The 15,468-nt window shown below is 43.7% G+C and overlaps 1 protein-coding gene and 1 pseudogene across 2 annotated transcripts in view; both read right to left on the bottom strand.

Annotated features, from left to right (window-relative positions):
• The window catches only part of LOC109216147, a 4,906-nt pseudogene extending 2,173 nt beyond the window's left edge, over window positions 1-2,733 (bottom strand). Inside the window, exons 1-7 of the transcript XR_002066455.1 lie at window positions 2,417-2,733; window positions 1,274-1,510; window positions 1,004-1,150; window positions 772-900; window positions 451-579; window positions 294-377; window positions 1-216 (exon numbers count right to left, since the gene is read on the bottom strand). The product of XR_002066455.1 is annotated as a eukaryotic translation initiation factor 3 subunit B-like (transcript). The remainder of the gene's footprint in view (window positions 217-293; window positions 378-450; window positions 580-771; window positions 901-1,003; window positions 1,151-1,273; window positions 1,511-2,416) is intronic.
• Window positions 2,734-3,266: 533 nt separating this feature from the next.
• On the bottom strand, window positions 3,267-4,306 carry LOC109216144 (eukaryotic translation initiation factor 3 subunit B-like). Its single transcript, XM_019380275.1, has 3 exons — window positions 4,166-4,306; window positions 3,544-4,076; window positions 3,267-3,456 (listed from the first exon to the last, which is right to left on the bottom strand). Exons 1-3 carry the CDS (start codon window positions 4,238-4,240, stop codon window positions 3,294-3,296), a joined length of 771 nt encoding a protein of 256 aa, XP_019235820.1. The 5' UTR covers window positions 4,241-4,306; the 3' UTR covers window positions 3,267-3,293.
• Between the last annotated feature and the right edge of the window lie 11,162 nt (window positions 4,307-15,468).

Raw genomic sequence — 15,468 nt, 5'->3', positions numbered from 1 at the left:
AGTTTAGCAAATGTTAGGTAGTAACTTTACCTAACAGGTAGCAGAGAAGGATAGAAAGACGTCTCTTACAACTAGGAATCAAATACTCACCTAAAAACTGGCCACGACACACCCAGTAACACCTCCAGTTCCTCCAACTGCAAATTCATCGGCACTTCCCTTGAAATCTCTCATCACTTTCCCAGTTCTCACATCAAAAATATTTAGCACAACCCTCTGAAAAAAATCTATATTAGAGGCAATCCAGTATGGCCACAATCAGATACACAAAAAACAATAAAGCTCAGACTTACATGAGTGTCACGGGGGTTACTTGGTTCGTGGCTGCTGTATGTCACCAGATATCTTTCACCAGGGGAGAAATCAATCAGCTTTACCTGAATTTAAAGCCAGCAGAGGTAAGTCACAAAACACCTGCAAAGGTTCACTAGAAAATAAATAGAAACTAACATGTGGATGTGCATAGCGCATCAGACGGTTGAAAGTGGTGGCACCACCCCAAATTGCAGCACCTTGTCTGTGAACAGTTGCCAAATACGTTTCCGGAGGGGACCATTGAACAAAACTCTCAGTCTAGAACTGCACTCGAAGAGACATCGTTAGCAAAAATTTAGTAATTACCCATCTTAAAAAAAGAAAAAAATATCTTTTAAAGAAAGTTTATGTACAAGACCCATTTTGAATTCTGAAAATATGAGACACTTAACAATACCAAAAAAATCCCATGAATGGATAACTAAATGAGCACAAAGAGGAAATAAGTTCACTTACAGAACGTTTGTAAACAAGCTCAGGCTTCAACTGTCTTGCATCATTCCAGAGGACCTCTGTGTCATTGCCTGCCCGAATCACAAACTGGTCTCTAGCTTTCTCATCAGCAAGCCACTGTTGCAGATTCTCCTGCCAGGTTACAAACATCTCAATGTTAGCAGATGATTGAAAAACTAATATTTAAGACACATAGCGCTCGCCGGAGAAACAGACAGCTGATGAAGAGCCTAACCCCTGGAACATAAGGCTTGATCTCTGGTGGAGCCCACTCATCGGGAACTTTCAGGAATTTCTCAATGTCGTCAAACATGTTAACAACAAATATATGCGACCTATCTAGCTTGTATCCATGTGTCTTCTCCTTACTCAGCTCAGCTTCCTAAAGCAGAAAAACATAGCAACATGACACTGGTTAACATCTTCCACAATTCAGTTACAGGTCTCACGCATTGTCTAAAGAAATGAGATACATTGTAGCTGCTAAGGAGAAAAAATGGAGTACCTGAGGAGTATTATACTCGATGAAGCAGTACCCAAGGGTTTCTGAGTCACAGGATCAACAGGCATCCAGAGACCATCCTCCTTAATAACACCAAGTTGGCTGTAAATTTTCCGAACTACTCCTTCCAACTTCTCAAATTTCTCTTTAGGCACCACAGGAAGATTGTCCACCACCAGTATGTTCCCAAAACCAGTATCAAACTCCAAGGGGTCCTCCTCCATTAAGTCATCATCATCACTGATAATATCCAAATAACATAGAAATTCAAAACCAAAGGAAAAACTACAAAAACCCATTTTCATGGTATATAAAGAGAATTTAAACTCTACAAACCCTTTCTTTATTGGTATGAACCAAAACCACAATTACAAACCAAAAGAACCTAAACTTCAAACAAAACCACAATTACAAACCAAAAGAGCCTAAACTTCAAACAAAAAAATGAAACCAAGAAGAATCACATAAAAATTCATATATAAATTAAGGTATTACCCAGCGTCTGAAAATACAAATGGAGACATCAAATCCCCAATAGAGACGCTAAAAACTATATCTTATCAGCATATGAACAGAACTCAAGGAGAATGCAAAAACACATAAAATCCATATATAAATCAAGGTTTTTTAAATGGTAATGGATCTATAACTCAACATATTCAAGACTCGCAAATGCAAAACACAATATATTCAAAATCCAACAACAACAACAACCCAGTGAAATAGCACAAGTGAGGTCTGGGAGGGTAATGAGTACGCAAAACCCAAGAAAACACTAAAAGTCTAATCTTCACAACATATTAACAGGCCTTGCACACTCAATAGAAGAACATTGGCAAAATCCAAACTTCACATCATTGAAAAGAAGCCCAGACATATACGTCCATAAAAAATTTAACATATTGAACTGAATATAAACATAAAATAAAACCAACAAACTCAAAAACCCAACAAAACACTAGAAATTTCTAATCTTCAAAGCATATAAACCAAAACAATAAACTCAAACTCAAAAAAAATTAAAAAGACCCAGACTTTACAGCAAAGAAAGGAAACCCATAAGCACCACCACATAAAAAGCGCATATATAAATCATAAAAATGCAGGAACACAAAAAAAAAAAAAGGGAAAGTCAAGATTTAACACCTGGGTATGCCACAATCTTCACCAGGAGGAACATGAATAGAGTCAAGATCGATTTGGGAACGATCCACACCAATCCTAGCGGCTATGGCTGTGATTTCTCCCATAGACGTAACGTCCACCATGATTGGAACTCTCTTCTCTTTGTTTAGCTTTCTTTCTGTGTTCTATATGGAATGGTGCGTATAGGAGAGAGATATCCACCTTTGAAGCTGAAAGCAGAAGTGTGAGCTTAGCGATAGAGGCAATGTGCACGCATACGAAGAGTGGAAAGGTAGGGTTTTTCTGTAGCTCTTATTGGGGTTATGCTGTTCTCTTTTTTTTCCCGGGTGAATGGGTCTCTTTAATGGGTCGGTTAAATGGTTTGGTTAGGGAGGACTCTCCCATTGGATCTTTTTTTTGAAGAAGTATTATTTACGAATGTACCTTGCACGTTAATAATGGCACGTGATGGTTTAACCATTTTAATCATTTGAAAGTCGAAAAATATTATTATATTAGCATAATACGTGAATTCAAGATAAAAGGACATCATCATAACTTACACAAACGACCAATTTAATCATATTAGTTAGATAACTATGTGTTATAGTTTAACATTATTTAATTTGATGGTATTTTACCGAACATTTTTTTGTAGATGATATTTTGTGTGTATGTTTTCTTCTAATGCTTTGGTTGCTGTGTCATAACCGGAACTCTTATTGTCGATATTGATATTCCTCTTGAAAGTACAACATATAGTTGTTCGTCCAAGAAAATATATTTGCAATAAATATAGTCCAAAATTTAGGATGTTTATCCTTGTACTTTATTTATTATAATTGCAAAACATAGACATATAGGAGGCAGAATAATTCGAGCAGTGTGACCAAGTCGCTTATAGGCCAAAGTAGGAACAAGTACAGCGAACAATGTATGGAAAGACTGTTACCTGGAGGAAATGATCCTTAAGTATCCTATACAACAGCTTTCCATTGAAAGACCAAATGTTGAATCCATTTTCCATCTCATGAACTGAGGTAACAGATGTTGCTACATACCTTGAAATGCCCAATAAAGCAAAAGTATAAGAACCCAAATAGGAAGGTGTCTCAGGGCAAAACTAATGAAAGAGCAAAATTCAATACCTTCCAGTAGGATCCCATTCAACATCTGTGGCCATAAAATGCTCAGCAGATGCCATGGTTTCAAGCTCATCAACATCAAAGAATTCCAACTGCCCATTGAAACCTTTCAGTCCAGCCAAAATAAGGAAGCGGCCTCCAGGTGACCAGTAGAGAGCATTAGCCTGCTTTCCCTTAAGAGTTGTCAGCTTTGAAACACGGCTCGTTTTAGTGCCAGACCGCACAGAGTAGAAACTGATCTCTGGCCTTGGGTTGTCGCCATGGATAACAGCAAATCTGTGACCCTTTGGCTCCCAGGCAAATGCAATGATTTTGTCGTTCTTGTTGTCAAGCTCCAAAACCTCAATCGGAATGTCCCGTTCTTTGATTCTGAACAGCTCAAAACCAGTGTAAGTGTTTTTCTTAGTCTTCGTGTACCGGTCAACTTTGACAGCAAGGTAGTCTCCATTGCTTTGCCAATACATTTTGCAATCACTAACGCTGAAGAGATTCTTCTGCCTCAACTCCTCTTTGCTTGGGATTTGCGCAAGACTGACCTGTCAATTTAATACAGGTTTAATTCAAATGCAAATACAAGTAATTCCTCCAAATTAGTGATGACTTGCATAAAAGTTTTAGCACAAACCCTGGCAGGTTGATTTTCGCATTCAGGAACAAAAAGTGCAAGAATTGGATCTGCTGGCGACCAACTAAAATCCATAACATTTTCAACCTTGATAGATTTCTTGTCAATAAGAGAGAAAGTCTCTATTTCATAACAGAGATGACATTTTTTCCCATTCTTGCAAAGTACTTGTCTTCTTTTGTCACGACCCCCGTTCACCCTCCATGAACATGTCGTGATGGCACCTAGTTCCTAGAACTAGGTAAGCCTAACAGTGCAGAAATAACCTTTTAACTTGAGAAATAATCAATTAAAACTGAACATATGAAAAATAACAACTGAATATAAGGCCGCCCGGCCTATACAACTCTAAAAGTATGCGGAAGTCTACAACTCAATCCTAAAACCCGGAAACTCACGGGAAACACATGCTAATAGAATTACCATAAGTACTCTAATCTCCAGAATATCTACATCAAAAGTATGATAGGATAACAACTCTACAACTAGAATAAGGAAGAAGACTCTTCGATCTGCGGACGCTGCAAATATACCTCGAAGTCTCCGTGTATCTCCTCGCCTCAAGGATAGTGCGCCTGAGAAGAGGTACCTGGATCTTCACATGAAAAACATGCGCAGGAAAGGCATGAGTACACCACAGCGGTACTCAGTAAGTGCCAAGCCTAACCTCGGTTGGGTAATGACGAGGAAGGTCAGGGCCCTACTGAGGTAAAATATAATATTAATTAACAGTATGAAAATTTGACAGAAATAATGAGTACAGCAGTGAGATAAGACATGCTAACGAAATAATAACAACTACACAAAGAACAAAATGGGCACAGAATGACTACAGCTCAATACCAAGAATAACAATGAGGGTCTCCCAGGATAGCGTCCTGTAGCCCTTCCTCAACTGTCCAGTGGATCTCCCGGGATACCGTCCCGTAGTCCAACTCATGTGCCAAACCGAAGGATCTCCCGGGATACCGTCCCGTAGTCCAACCATCAATATGTATGGGGATCTATCGGGAATCTAACCTGCAGTCCCAAAGTAAAAGTGTAGGGGGATCTACCGGGAATCGAACCCGTAGTCCCAAAGTAAACAAACAGGGGGGGGGGGAGCTACCGGAATCCCACATCCGTAGTCCCAATGTAAATGCGCAACCACAGCCAGAAATATACCAAGGAATGAAGTACAAAATACAACACAGATAGAACTAGCCTAGCATGCTTCACGTAGAACAGTCAAAACAACTCAAGCAATTAGGCAATCAAGTCAACTAAACATGTTTTTCCTAATCTAGCACAAGTTATAATTTCAAGTAGAATAAGGCAAGTAAGAAAGAAACAAAATCTCAATAACTTAAGTAAAAACCGGATTTTCCATCAATCGGCTCAAGTACGCGCCCGTCACTTCAGTACAAGGCACTCAGATATCAAGTAACAATCCTAAGGGGAAAAGTCCCCCACACAAGGTTAGACAAGCCACTTACCTCGAATCGGCACCAAAATCACCTCGAAATCACACTTTTGCCACGAGTATCCGACTCCAAATGACCCAAATCTATTCAATTCAATTACATATCGTAAGTAATATTGCAAACAACTGATTCCACTATTAAATTTAAAGCTAAGGCGCGAAAATAGGTAAAATGACCAAAACGCCCCTCAGGCCAACGTCTCAGAATCGAATAATTTTCACATTTTCAGAACCCTCGTACTCTCACGAGTCTAACCATATAAAAATCTCCCAAATCGGAGGTCAAATGCCCACTCAAAATCCAAAAGTTAGGTCTAAGAAGTTTGACCCATTTTTCATTCCAAAAATCCGAAAATAAGAAGGAAATCATGATTAGATTAGTGGGTTTTAAGCATAAGAGAGTAGAGAATTGTTACCTAATCGATGCCTCTGAAAAACTCTCGAAATCTCTCCCAAATCCGAGCTCTCTAGCTTGAGTATGTCTCGCGTTCGCGAAGAAGAAAAATGAAGGCTGCTCAATTTATGCTTCGCAACGCGGAAGCAGGCCCGCGAACGCGGAAGAGAAAAATACGATGGCTCAGAATTGTCCTTCGCGAACGCGTGGCACTGTACGCGAACGCGAAGGGTGGCTTTGCAAAGGTACGCGAACGCGAAGAGGCGTACGCGAACGCGAAGAGGAAAGATTAGGCACAGTCTTCAGCTCCAAATTACACTATGCGAACGCGAGGCAATAATGCGAACGCGAAGAGGAAGAAGACCAAAGCTACGCGAACGCGAGGAAGGTACCGCGAACGCGAAGAAGGATTTGGGACCTGCACAGCTGAAGGATTTTCTGCAACATTTCCAAACTCCAAAATGCTCCGTTGAGCATCCGAAACACACCCGAGGCCCCCGGGACCTCAACCAAACCTACGGACATATCCCATATCATCATTCCGGAAACTCGAATTTAATCAATGATTTGAGCCTAAGAACTTCAAATTCCATCAAAATACATTTTCGATCAAAAACCTAACCGAAACACGTCCGAATGACTTGAAATTTTGCACACACATCCCAAATGACATGACGGAGCTACTGCAACTTTCGGAATTCCAATCCGACCCTCGGATCAAAAACTCGCTATCGGGCCGGAAACTTCAAAAATTCAAACTTCGGCATTTCAAGCCTAAATTAGCTACGGACCTCAAAAATACATTCCGAACACGCACCCAACCCCGAAATCACCTAACGGAGCTAACGGAACCATCGGATTTTCATTCCGAGGTCGTTTTCACACTGTTCCGACTACGGACCACTTTTCCACACTTAAGCTCTCATTTAGGGACGAAGTAACCCAAAACTCTTCGAAACTCAACACCGAACGTCCTGGCAAACCAAAATAGTAGAAATGAACTTAGGGGAAGCAGTTAATGGGGGATCGGGGCGTTAATTCTTAAGACGACCGGCCGGGTCGTCACATCCTCCTACACTTAAACATTCGTTCGTCCTCGAACGAGCATAGAGAACATACCTGAAGTAGTGAAAAGGTGAGGGTACTGGCTGCGCATATCCCGCTCGGTCTCCCAGGTCGCCTCCTCGGCCGGCTGACCCCGCCACTGAAGCAATGTTCTTTAACCTCAACTTTCTGATCTGTCTGTCCAATATAGCCATTGGCTCCTTAACATAGGATAGATCCTTGTCCAACTGGACTGAACTGAAATCCAACACGTGAGATGGATCACCGTGATACCTCCGGAGCATCGAAACATGAAATACCGGATGAACTCCGGCCAAACTGGGAGGCAAGGCAAGCTCATAGGCAACCTCCCCAACTCACCGCAAGATCTCAAAAGGGCCAATAAACCTCGGACTCAACTTTCCTTTCTTCCCAAACCTCATGACGCCTTTCATAGGCGAAACCCGAAGCAGAACCCGCTCACCAACCATATATGAAACATCACGAACCTTCCTGTCCGCGTAACTCTTTTGTCTGGACTGGGCTGTACGGAGTCTATCCTGAATCGTCTTAACCTTCTCCAATGCATCCTGAACCAACTCTGTGCCCAATAGCCTGGCCTCACCCGGCTCAAACCAACCCACCGGAGATCTACACCTCCTACCATATAAAGCCTCATACGGTGCCATCTGAATGCTAGACTGATAATTATTGTTGTAAGCAAACTCCGCCAGTGGCAAGAAATGATCCCAAGACCCTCCAAACTCAATCACACACGCACGGAGCATATCCTCAAGAATCTGAATAGTGCGCTCGGACTGTCCGTCCGTCTGGGGGTAAAATGTTGTGCTCAACTCCACCCAGGTGCCTAACTCCTGCTGCACGGCTCTCCAGAACCGCGATGTGAACTGGGTACCTCTGTCCGAAATAATAGAAACTGGAATACCATGCAGACGGACAATCTCCCGGATATAAATCTCCGCCAACCGCTCCGATGAATAAGTGGTACACACAGGGATGAAATGAGCGGACTTGGTCAGCCGATCCATAATGACCCAAATGGCATCAAACTTCTTCAAGGTCCGTGGGAGTCCCGACGCGAAACCCATGGTGATGCGCTCCCACTTCCACTCCGGAATCTCTATCTGCTGAAGCAACCCACCCGGGCGCTGGTGCTCATATTTCACCTGCTGGCAGTTGAGGCATCTAGACACATAACCAACTATATCCTTCTTCATCCGCCTCCACCAGTAGTGCTGCCTCAGGTCCTGATACATCTTCGCGGCACCGAGATGGATGGAATACCGCGAACTATGGGCCTCTGCTAGAATCAACTCTCGAAGACCATCAACATTGGGCACACAAATCCGGCCCTGCATCCTCATTACTCCATCATCTCAAATGGTCAAATCCCTGGCATCACCACGCTGAACCTTGTCCCGAAGGACAAGCAAATGAGGGTCATCATACTGCCGCTCCCTGATACGATCAACTAAGAAGGATCGGGAAACCACACAAGCTAGAACTCGACTGGGCTCCGAAAGATCCAATCTCACGAACTGGCTGGCTAAGGCCTGAACATCCATCGCCATAGGCCTCTCTGAAGCTGGTAAATATGCCAAACTCCCCAAACTCTCCGCCCGGCGACTCAAGGCATCTGCCACCACATTGGCCTTTGCCCGGGTGATATAGGATAGTGATGTCATAATCCTTCAGCAGCTCTAACCACCTCCTCTGACGCATATTGAGATCCTTTTGCTTGAGCAACTGCTGCAAACTCCGATGATCAGTATAGATCTCGCAAGGCACTCCATATAAATAATGACGCCAGATCTTCAAGGCATGAACAATGGCAGCTAACTCAAGGTCGTGGACAGGGCAATTCTTTTCATGTACCTTCAACTGTTTGGACGCATAGGCAATCACCCTACCGTCCTGCATCAACACTGCTCCAAGGCCAACTCTCGAGGCGTCACAATAGACAGTATAAGACCTCGAACCGGTAGGAAACAACAAGATAGGGGCTGTAGTCAAAGCTGTCTTGAGCTTCTGAAAGCTCGCCTCACACTCCTCTGTCCACTGAAATGGGGCACCCTTCTGGGTCAATCTAGTCATAGGGGCAACAATCGATGAAAATCCCTCCACGAAACGACGATAGTAACCCGCCAAGCCAAGGAAACTGCGAATCTCAGTAGCTGAGGACGGCCTGGGACAACTCTGCACGGCCTCTAGCTTCCTCGGATCCACCCGAATACCCTCAGTAGAAATCACATGGCCTAAGAATGCCACAGAACTCAGCCAAAACTCACATTTTGAGAACTTTGCATATAACTTTTTCTCCCTCAAGGTCTGTAGCACGGTCCTCAGATGCTGCTCATGATCTTCCCGACTCCGGGAATACACCAGAATATCATCAAATAAAACAATCACGAACGAGTCAAGATATGGCCTGAATACGCTGTGCATCAAGTGCATGAAAGCTGCAGGGGCATTGGTCAGCCCAAATGACATAACAAGGAACTCGTAATGGCCGTATTGAGTTCTGAAGGCAGTCTTCGGGATATCAGGATCCCGAATCTTCAAGTGATGGTACCCTGAGCGCAAGTCAATCTTAGAAAACACATGTGCGCCCTGAAGCTGGTCAAACAGATCATCTATACGAGGCAAAGGATAATGATTCTTCACTGTAGCCTTGTTCAACTGGCGGTAGTCAATACACATGCACATAGAACCATCCTTTTTCTTCACAAACAAGACAGGAGCACCCCACGGTGACACACTGGGTCGAATAAAACCCTTACCAAGCAATTCCTGCAACTGATCCTTCAACTCCTTCAACTCAGGAGGAGCCATACGATACAGAGGAATGGAAATGATCTGAGTGCCCGGCAACAGATCAATGCTAAAATCAATGTCCCTATCAGGCGGCATGCCTGGAAGATCAGCTGGAAATACATCGGGATAATCCCGTACCACTGGAACAGAATCAACAGAAGGGGTATCAACACTAACATCTCTCACATAAGCCAAAAACGCGGCACACCCCTTCTCAACCATGCGCAAAGCTTTAAGAAAAGAGATAACTCTACTGGGAGTGTGATCTAAAGTACCACTCCACTCAATACGCGGAACACCTGGCATAGCCAGCGTCACGGTCTTGGCGTGACAATCAAGAATAGCAAAGTGGGGCAACAACCAGTCTATGCCCAGAATAATGTCAAAATCCACCATACCGAGTAACAACAAATCTATTCTGGTCTCAAAACCACGAATAGTAACCAAACATGACCGATAAATGTGGTCCACAACAAGAGAATCTCCCACAGGAGTAGAAACATAAACGGGGGCACTCAAAGAATCCCGAGGCACACCCAAATGCAGAGCAAAGTAAGTAGACACATAAGAGTAAGTAGAGCCTGGATCGAATAGAACCGATGCCTCTCTGTGACAAACCAGTATAATACCTGTGATGACGGAGTCGGAGGCAACAGCCTCAGTGCGGGCAGGAATACAATAATATCTGGCACGGCCCCTCTCTCGAGGGAGACCTCTATCTCCCCTACCTCCGCCCCTGGCTGGGCAGGTGGGGTAGCAGCGGGAGCTGTGACCATAGCCTGAGAACTCTGAGGAGCACGCTGTGGCTGGGTAGTCTGTGAAGATGCACCCCTACCAAGTCTGGGGCAGTCCCTAACCATGTGGCGTGTATCACCACACTCGAAACAAGCTCTGGGAGGACGCGGTGGCTGTGACTGGCTGGGACTAGGCCTGCTGGACTGACCTCTGGAAACACCCCGCGCAGGAGGCACACTAGAAACTGGAGGTGCATGGTAAGGCTCCTGAGGTGCAGGTGGAGCTGGAGTACTGCCGGCTGTTGGAAGAGCTGAATGAACAGGGCGACCCGCATAACCCCTACCATAACGACCTGCTGATGGGGTACGGGCACCAGAGTAGTGACCCGACTCTCGAGACCTCTTGGCCTCCCTCTCTCCTCGCTCCCTGGCGAGCATACCCTCAATCCTCCTAGCAATGCTCACTACCTGCTGATAAGGAATGTCCATCTCCAACTCTCGAGCCATGCTAGACCTGATGGGCGGAATAAGACCCTCAATGAACCTGCGAACTCTCTCCCGAACTGTAGCAACCAAAGCCGGTGCATGCCTGGCCAACCTGGTGTAACAGATAGCATACTCTGAAACGGTCATAGCACCCTGGCGCAAAAGCTCAAACTCTGTGCGCCATGCATCCCTGAGACTCTGGGGGACAAACTCTCTCATGAACATATCCGAGAATTGGGTCCAAGTCAGTGTAGCAGCCTCGACTGGACTGTCTAACTCATAAGTACGCTACCAATCATAGGCGGCTCCCCGAAGCTGAAAAGCAGTGAAAGAAACCCCGCTGGACTCCACTATGCCCATAGTACGAAGAATACGATGACACTCCTCCAAAAATCCCAAGGCATCATCTGATGCTAAGCCACTGAACACTGGGGGATCATACTTCTTGAACCTCTCAAGTCTGCGTTGCTCGTCCTCTGAAGCAGCTGACCCATCCTCGGGCTGAACCGGCGCTGCAGGCGGTGCCGGAATAATCTCGGGGGCCTGCTCAACCTGCACTCGCTTCTCAAGAGTGCGGACGACGGGAGTCTGTGCTACTATCCCGGCCTGGGATGTGGCTGCAGCAAGGGGAAGCAACCCTGCCTGAGCCAAGGTGGTGTACATACTCATGAACTGAGCTAAAGTCTCCTGGAGCGTTGGAGTAGTAGTGGCAGTAGTAGGTGTGCCAGGTGCCTGGGCTCCGGCTGGATCTGTTGGTGGTACTTCGGCGGCAGCTCGCACAGGTGCTCTAACTGCACCACGTGCGCGTCCTCGACCTCTCCCCCGGCCCCGGCCTCTGACGGCTGCAGTAGGGGGCACAGGTGCCGATCATCTCGAGTGGCACGTGTCCTCACCATCTGTGAGAGAATAGAAGTCAGAAGTTTAGAATTGATGTCAAAATATCGCACGACAAGGAATTCAAATGAAACGAAGATTTTTCCTAAACAGTTATATAGCCCCTCGTAGATAAGTACAGATGTCTCCGTATCGATCAGCGAGACTCTAATAAACCGGCCTGTGTTCCGTGACTCCTATGAACCTAGAGCTCTGATACCAACTTGTCATGACCCACGTTCACCCTCCATGAACATGTTGTAATGGCACCTAGTTCCTACAACTAGGTAAGCCTAACAGTGCGGAAATAACCTTTTAACTTGAGAAATAATCAATTAAAACTGAACATATGAAAAATAACAACTGAATATAAGGCCGCCCGGCCTATACAACTCTAAAAGTATACGGAAGTCTACAACTCAATCCCAAAACCCGGAAACTCACGGGAAACACAAGCTAATAGAATTACCATAAGTACTCTAATCTCCAGAATATCTACATCAAAAGTATGATAGGATAACAACTCTACAACTAGAATAAGGAAGAAAACTCTTCAGTCTGCGGACGCTGCAGATATACCTCGAAGTCTCCGTGTATCTCCTCGCCTCAAGGATAGTGCGCCTGAGAAGAGGTACCTGGATCTGCACATGAAAAACATGCGCAGGAAAGGCATGAGTACACCACAACGGTACTCAGTAAGTGCCAAGCCTAACCTCGGTTGGGTAATGACGAGGAAGGTCAGGGCCCTACTGAGGTAAAATATAATATTAATTAACAGTATGAAAATCTGACAGAAATAATAAGTACAATAGTGAGATAAGACAGGCTAACGAAATAATAACAACTACACAAAGAACAAAATGGGCACAGAATGACTACAGCTCAATACCAAGAATAAAATGAGGGTCTCCCAGGATACCGTCCTGTAGCCCTTCCTCAACTGTCCAGTGGATCTCCCGGGATACCGTCCCGTAGTCCAACTCATGTGCCAAACCGAAGGATCTCCCGGGATACCGTCCCGTAGTCCAACCATCAATATGTAGGGGGATCTATCGGGAATCTAACCCGCAGTCCCAAAGTAAAAGTGCAGGGGGATCTACCGAAAATAAATGCGCAATGTTAATGCGCAACCACGGCCAGAAATATACCAAGGAATGAAGTACGAAATACAACACAGATAGAACTAGCCTAGCATGCTTCACGTAGAACAGTCAAAACAACTCAAGCAATTAGGCAATCAAGTCAACTAAACATGTTTTTCCTAATCTAGCACAAGTTATAATTTCAAGTAGAATAAGGCAAGTAAGAAAAAAACCAAATCTCAATAACTTAAGTAAAAACCAGATTTTCCATCAATCAGCTCATGTACGCGCCCGTCACCTCACGTACAAGGCACTCAGATATCAAGTAAGAATCCTAAGGGGAAAAGTCCCCCACACAAGGTTAGACAAGCCACTTACCTCGAATCGGCACCAAAATCAACTCGAAATCACACTTTTGCCACGAGTATCCGACTCTAAATGACCCAAATCTATTCAATTCAATTACATATCGTAAGTAATATTGCAAACAACTGATTCCACTATTAAATTTAAAGCTAAAGCGCGAAAATAGGTAAAATGACCAAAACGCCCCTCAGGCCAACGTCTCGGAATAGAATAATTTTTATATTTTCAGAACCCTCGTACTCTCACGAGTCTAACCATATAAAAATCTCCCAAATCGGAGGTCAAATGCCCACTCAAAATCCAAAAGTTAGGTCTAAGAAGTTTGACCCATTTTTCATTCCAAAAATCCGAAAATAAGAAGGAAATCATGATTAGATTAGTGGGTTTTAAGCATAAGTGTTGCGACCAAAAACACCCATTCAAGTGCACGTGATCGTCAAGTAATAGAGTAGTGAGTAGAGTATCGTTCCCTCGAAGACTTGTGATCAACTATTGACTGATTCAAACCCAATTACTTTGCTTATTCAAGAGATGCTTCACAGAATAAAGATGTACTTATTTTACTACCTAAATTATCAAGAAATAATCTAACTAAAGCAATTAACCAAACGAATAGCAGTTTCAAATAACACACAGTAGGAGAGGATATTCCAGGGTCACGGGCTAGTTAACAATCTTGTTGTGTCCTTAGCTTAAGATGACTAATCAATTTATCTGGGTTATTGATTGACAAGGTTTATATTACTCGTAAGAATTTGTCGACTTCTTACTCGCCTGCTCAAGTTAACTCAATGTCTATATTTCTATGGAATTAAGATTAACAAGAACGCAATTACAATTCCTGTATTTTAACCAAGCAAAGCAAGTGGGTATATGTCTATCCCAATTGCGAATCCGTTCCCCGAGGCCCGGGTTCAAGAACCTGCTCTATTTAATTCTATATGCAACCTCGAATTCCCACTTTCGAGTTCAACTCTAGATTCGTAGATAGTGTTTCAATGTTAGCTACTCAATAAAACAATTAACAACAGAATTAAATAAACAACCCAAGATGATAAACCAACTTGTCAAATTAAACCTCAAACAACAACGTTCATGTTTTACCCATGACCCTAGAACATGGGTTTTAGCCACTCATACTATTGTTCATCACAAGTATATTCAATTTCATCATAATAAGCAAAAACGAAGAGAAGAAAAGAAAAACTTGATGATCCAATTCGTCCTTGCTTCTTGCCTCTCTCTGCCTTGCTTTAGCCTATGAAAACCTTGATAAAACTCCCTTGGGCGAGCTTGACCTTATATAGGTTAAGTGAATTTTTCTCCAGATTTCCACTTTTGCCCCCAATAAACCATCGCCGAATTTTGGACTAGCGCGGCCGCGCATTTGGGCGCGCATCTGGCCGCGCTAGTTTGCTGAGTTTCTGTCTTTAGACGCGCTAGTTTTAGCGCGGGCGCGCTAGCCCAGTTGTGCAGTGTCCTTGATTTTTTTGCCTTGTCTTCATCCATACTCAGCTCCGAGGGGTCTTTGTAGCTCCAAAATGGTTCCAAATCACATTTTCTTGCATAATATGTGCTCCTTAACCTGAAATATATACAATTCGTAATTAGAGCCCATATTTCATCAATTAATCATAATATGACCTTGGAATATAATCAAGCAGACGCATAAATAATAGCTAAATCATCTAGATTTCGCTTATTATCAACACCCCACACTTAATTCATTGGTAGTCCTCGAGCAATCAAACTATACTCTCTGGAGATTCCTTCACTCAACCATTTCCCCTAACGCATTACACCTAGAACAATGTACATACATTACGCCTAGCACTGGACAATCCTAGCCTCAAAGCCGACTCTCGAGTGCCTTGCAATATTCACACTTCCTCGAAGTACTCTACACAGAAGTCAAGATTTGCTTTTCCGTCACGAATCATATGCCCTCACAATCACAGCAAAATTATATAGATCAATTCACACAATCAAATTTTCATGATTATATCAAAGAAGAATCACTCACACTC

This window comes from Nicotiana attenuata, unplaced genomic scaffold (genome assembly GCF_001879085.1).
Source record: "Nicotiana attenuata strain UT unplaced genomic scaffold, NIATTr2, whole genome shotgun sequence".
Classification (NCBI taxonomy): domain Eukaryota; kingdom Viridiplantae; phylum Streptophyta; class Magnoliopsida; order Solanales; family Solanaceae; genus Nicotiana; species Nicotiana attenuata.
This window is presented reverse-complemented; position numbering and strand designations above follow the sequence as displayed.

Excerpts from the sequence above, each read along its gene's own strand:
- LOC109216144 (XM_019380275.1), bottom strand. The coding sequence starts at position 4,240 with ATGGATTTTAGTTGGTCGCCAGCAGATCCAATTCTTGCACTTTTTGTT. Across the intron at positions 4,077-4,165 it reads GCGAAAATCAACCTGCCAGG|GTCAGTCTTGCGCAAATCCC; the intron begins GTTTGTGCTAAA and ends TTAAATTGACAG. Across the intron at positions 3,457-3,543 it reads GAATGGGATCCTACTGGAAG|GTATGTAGCAACATCTGTTA; the intron begins GTATTGAATTTT and ends GGGCATTTCAAG.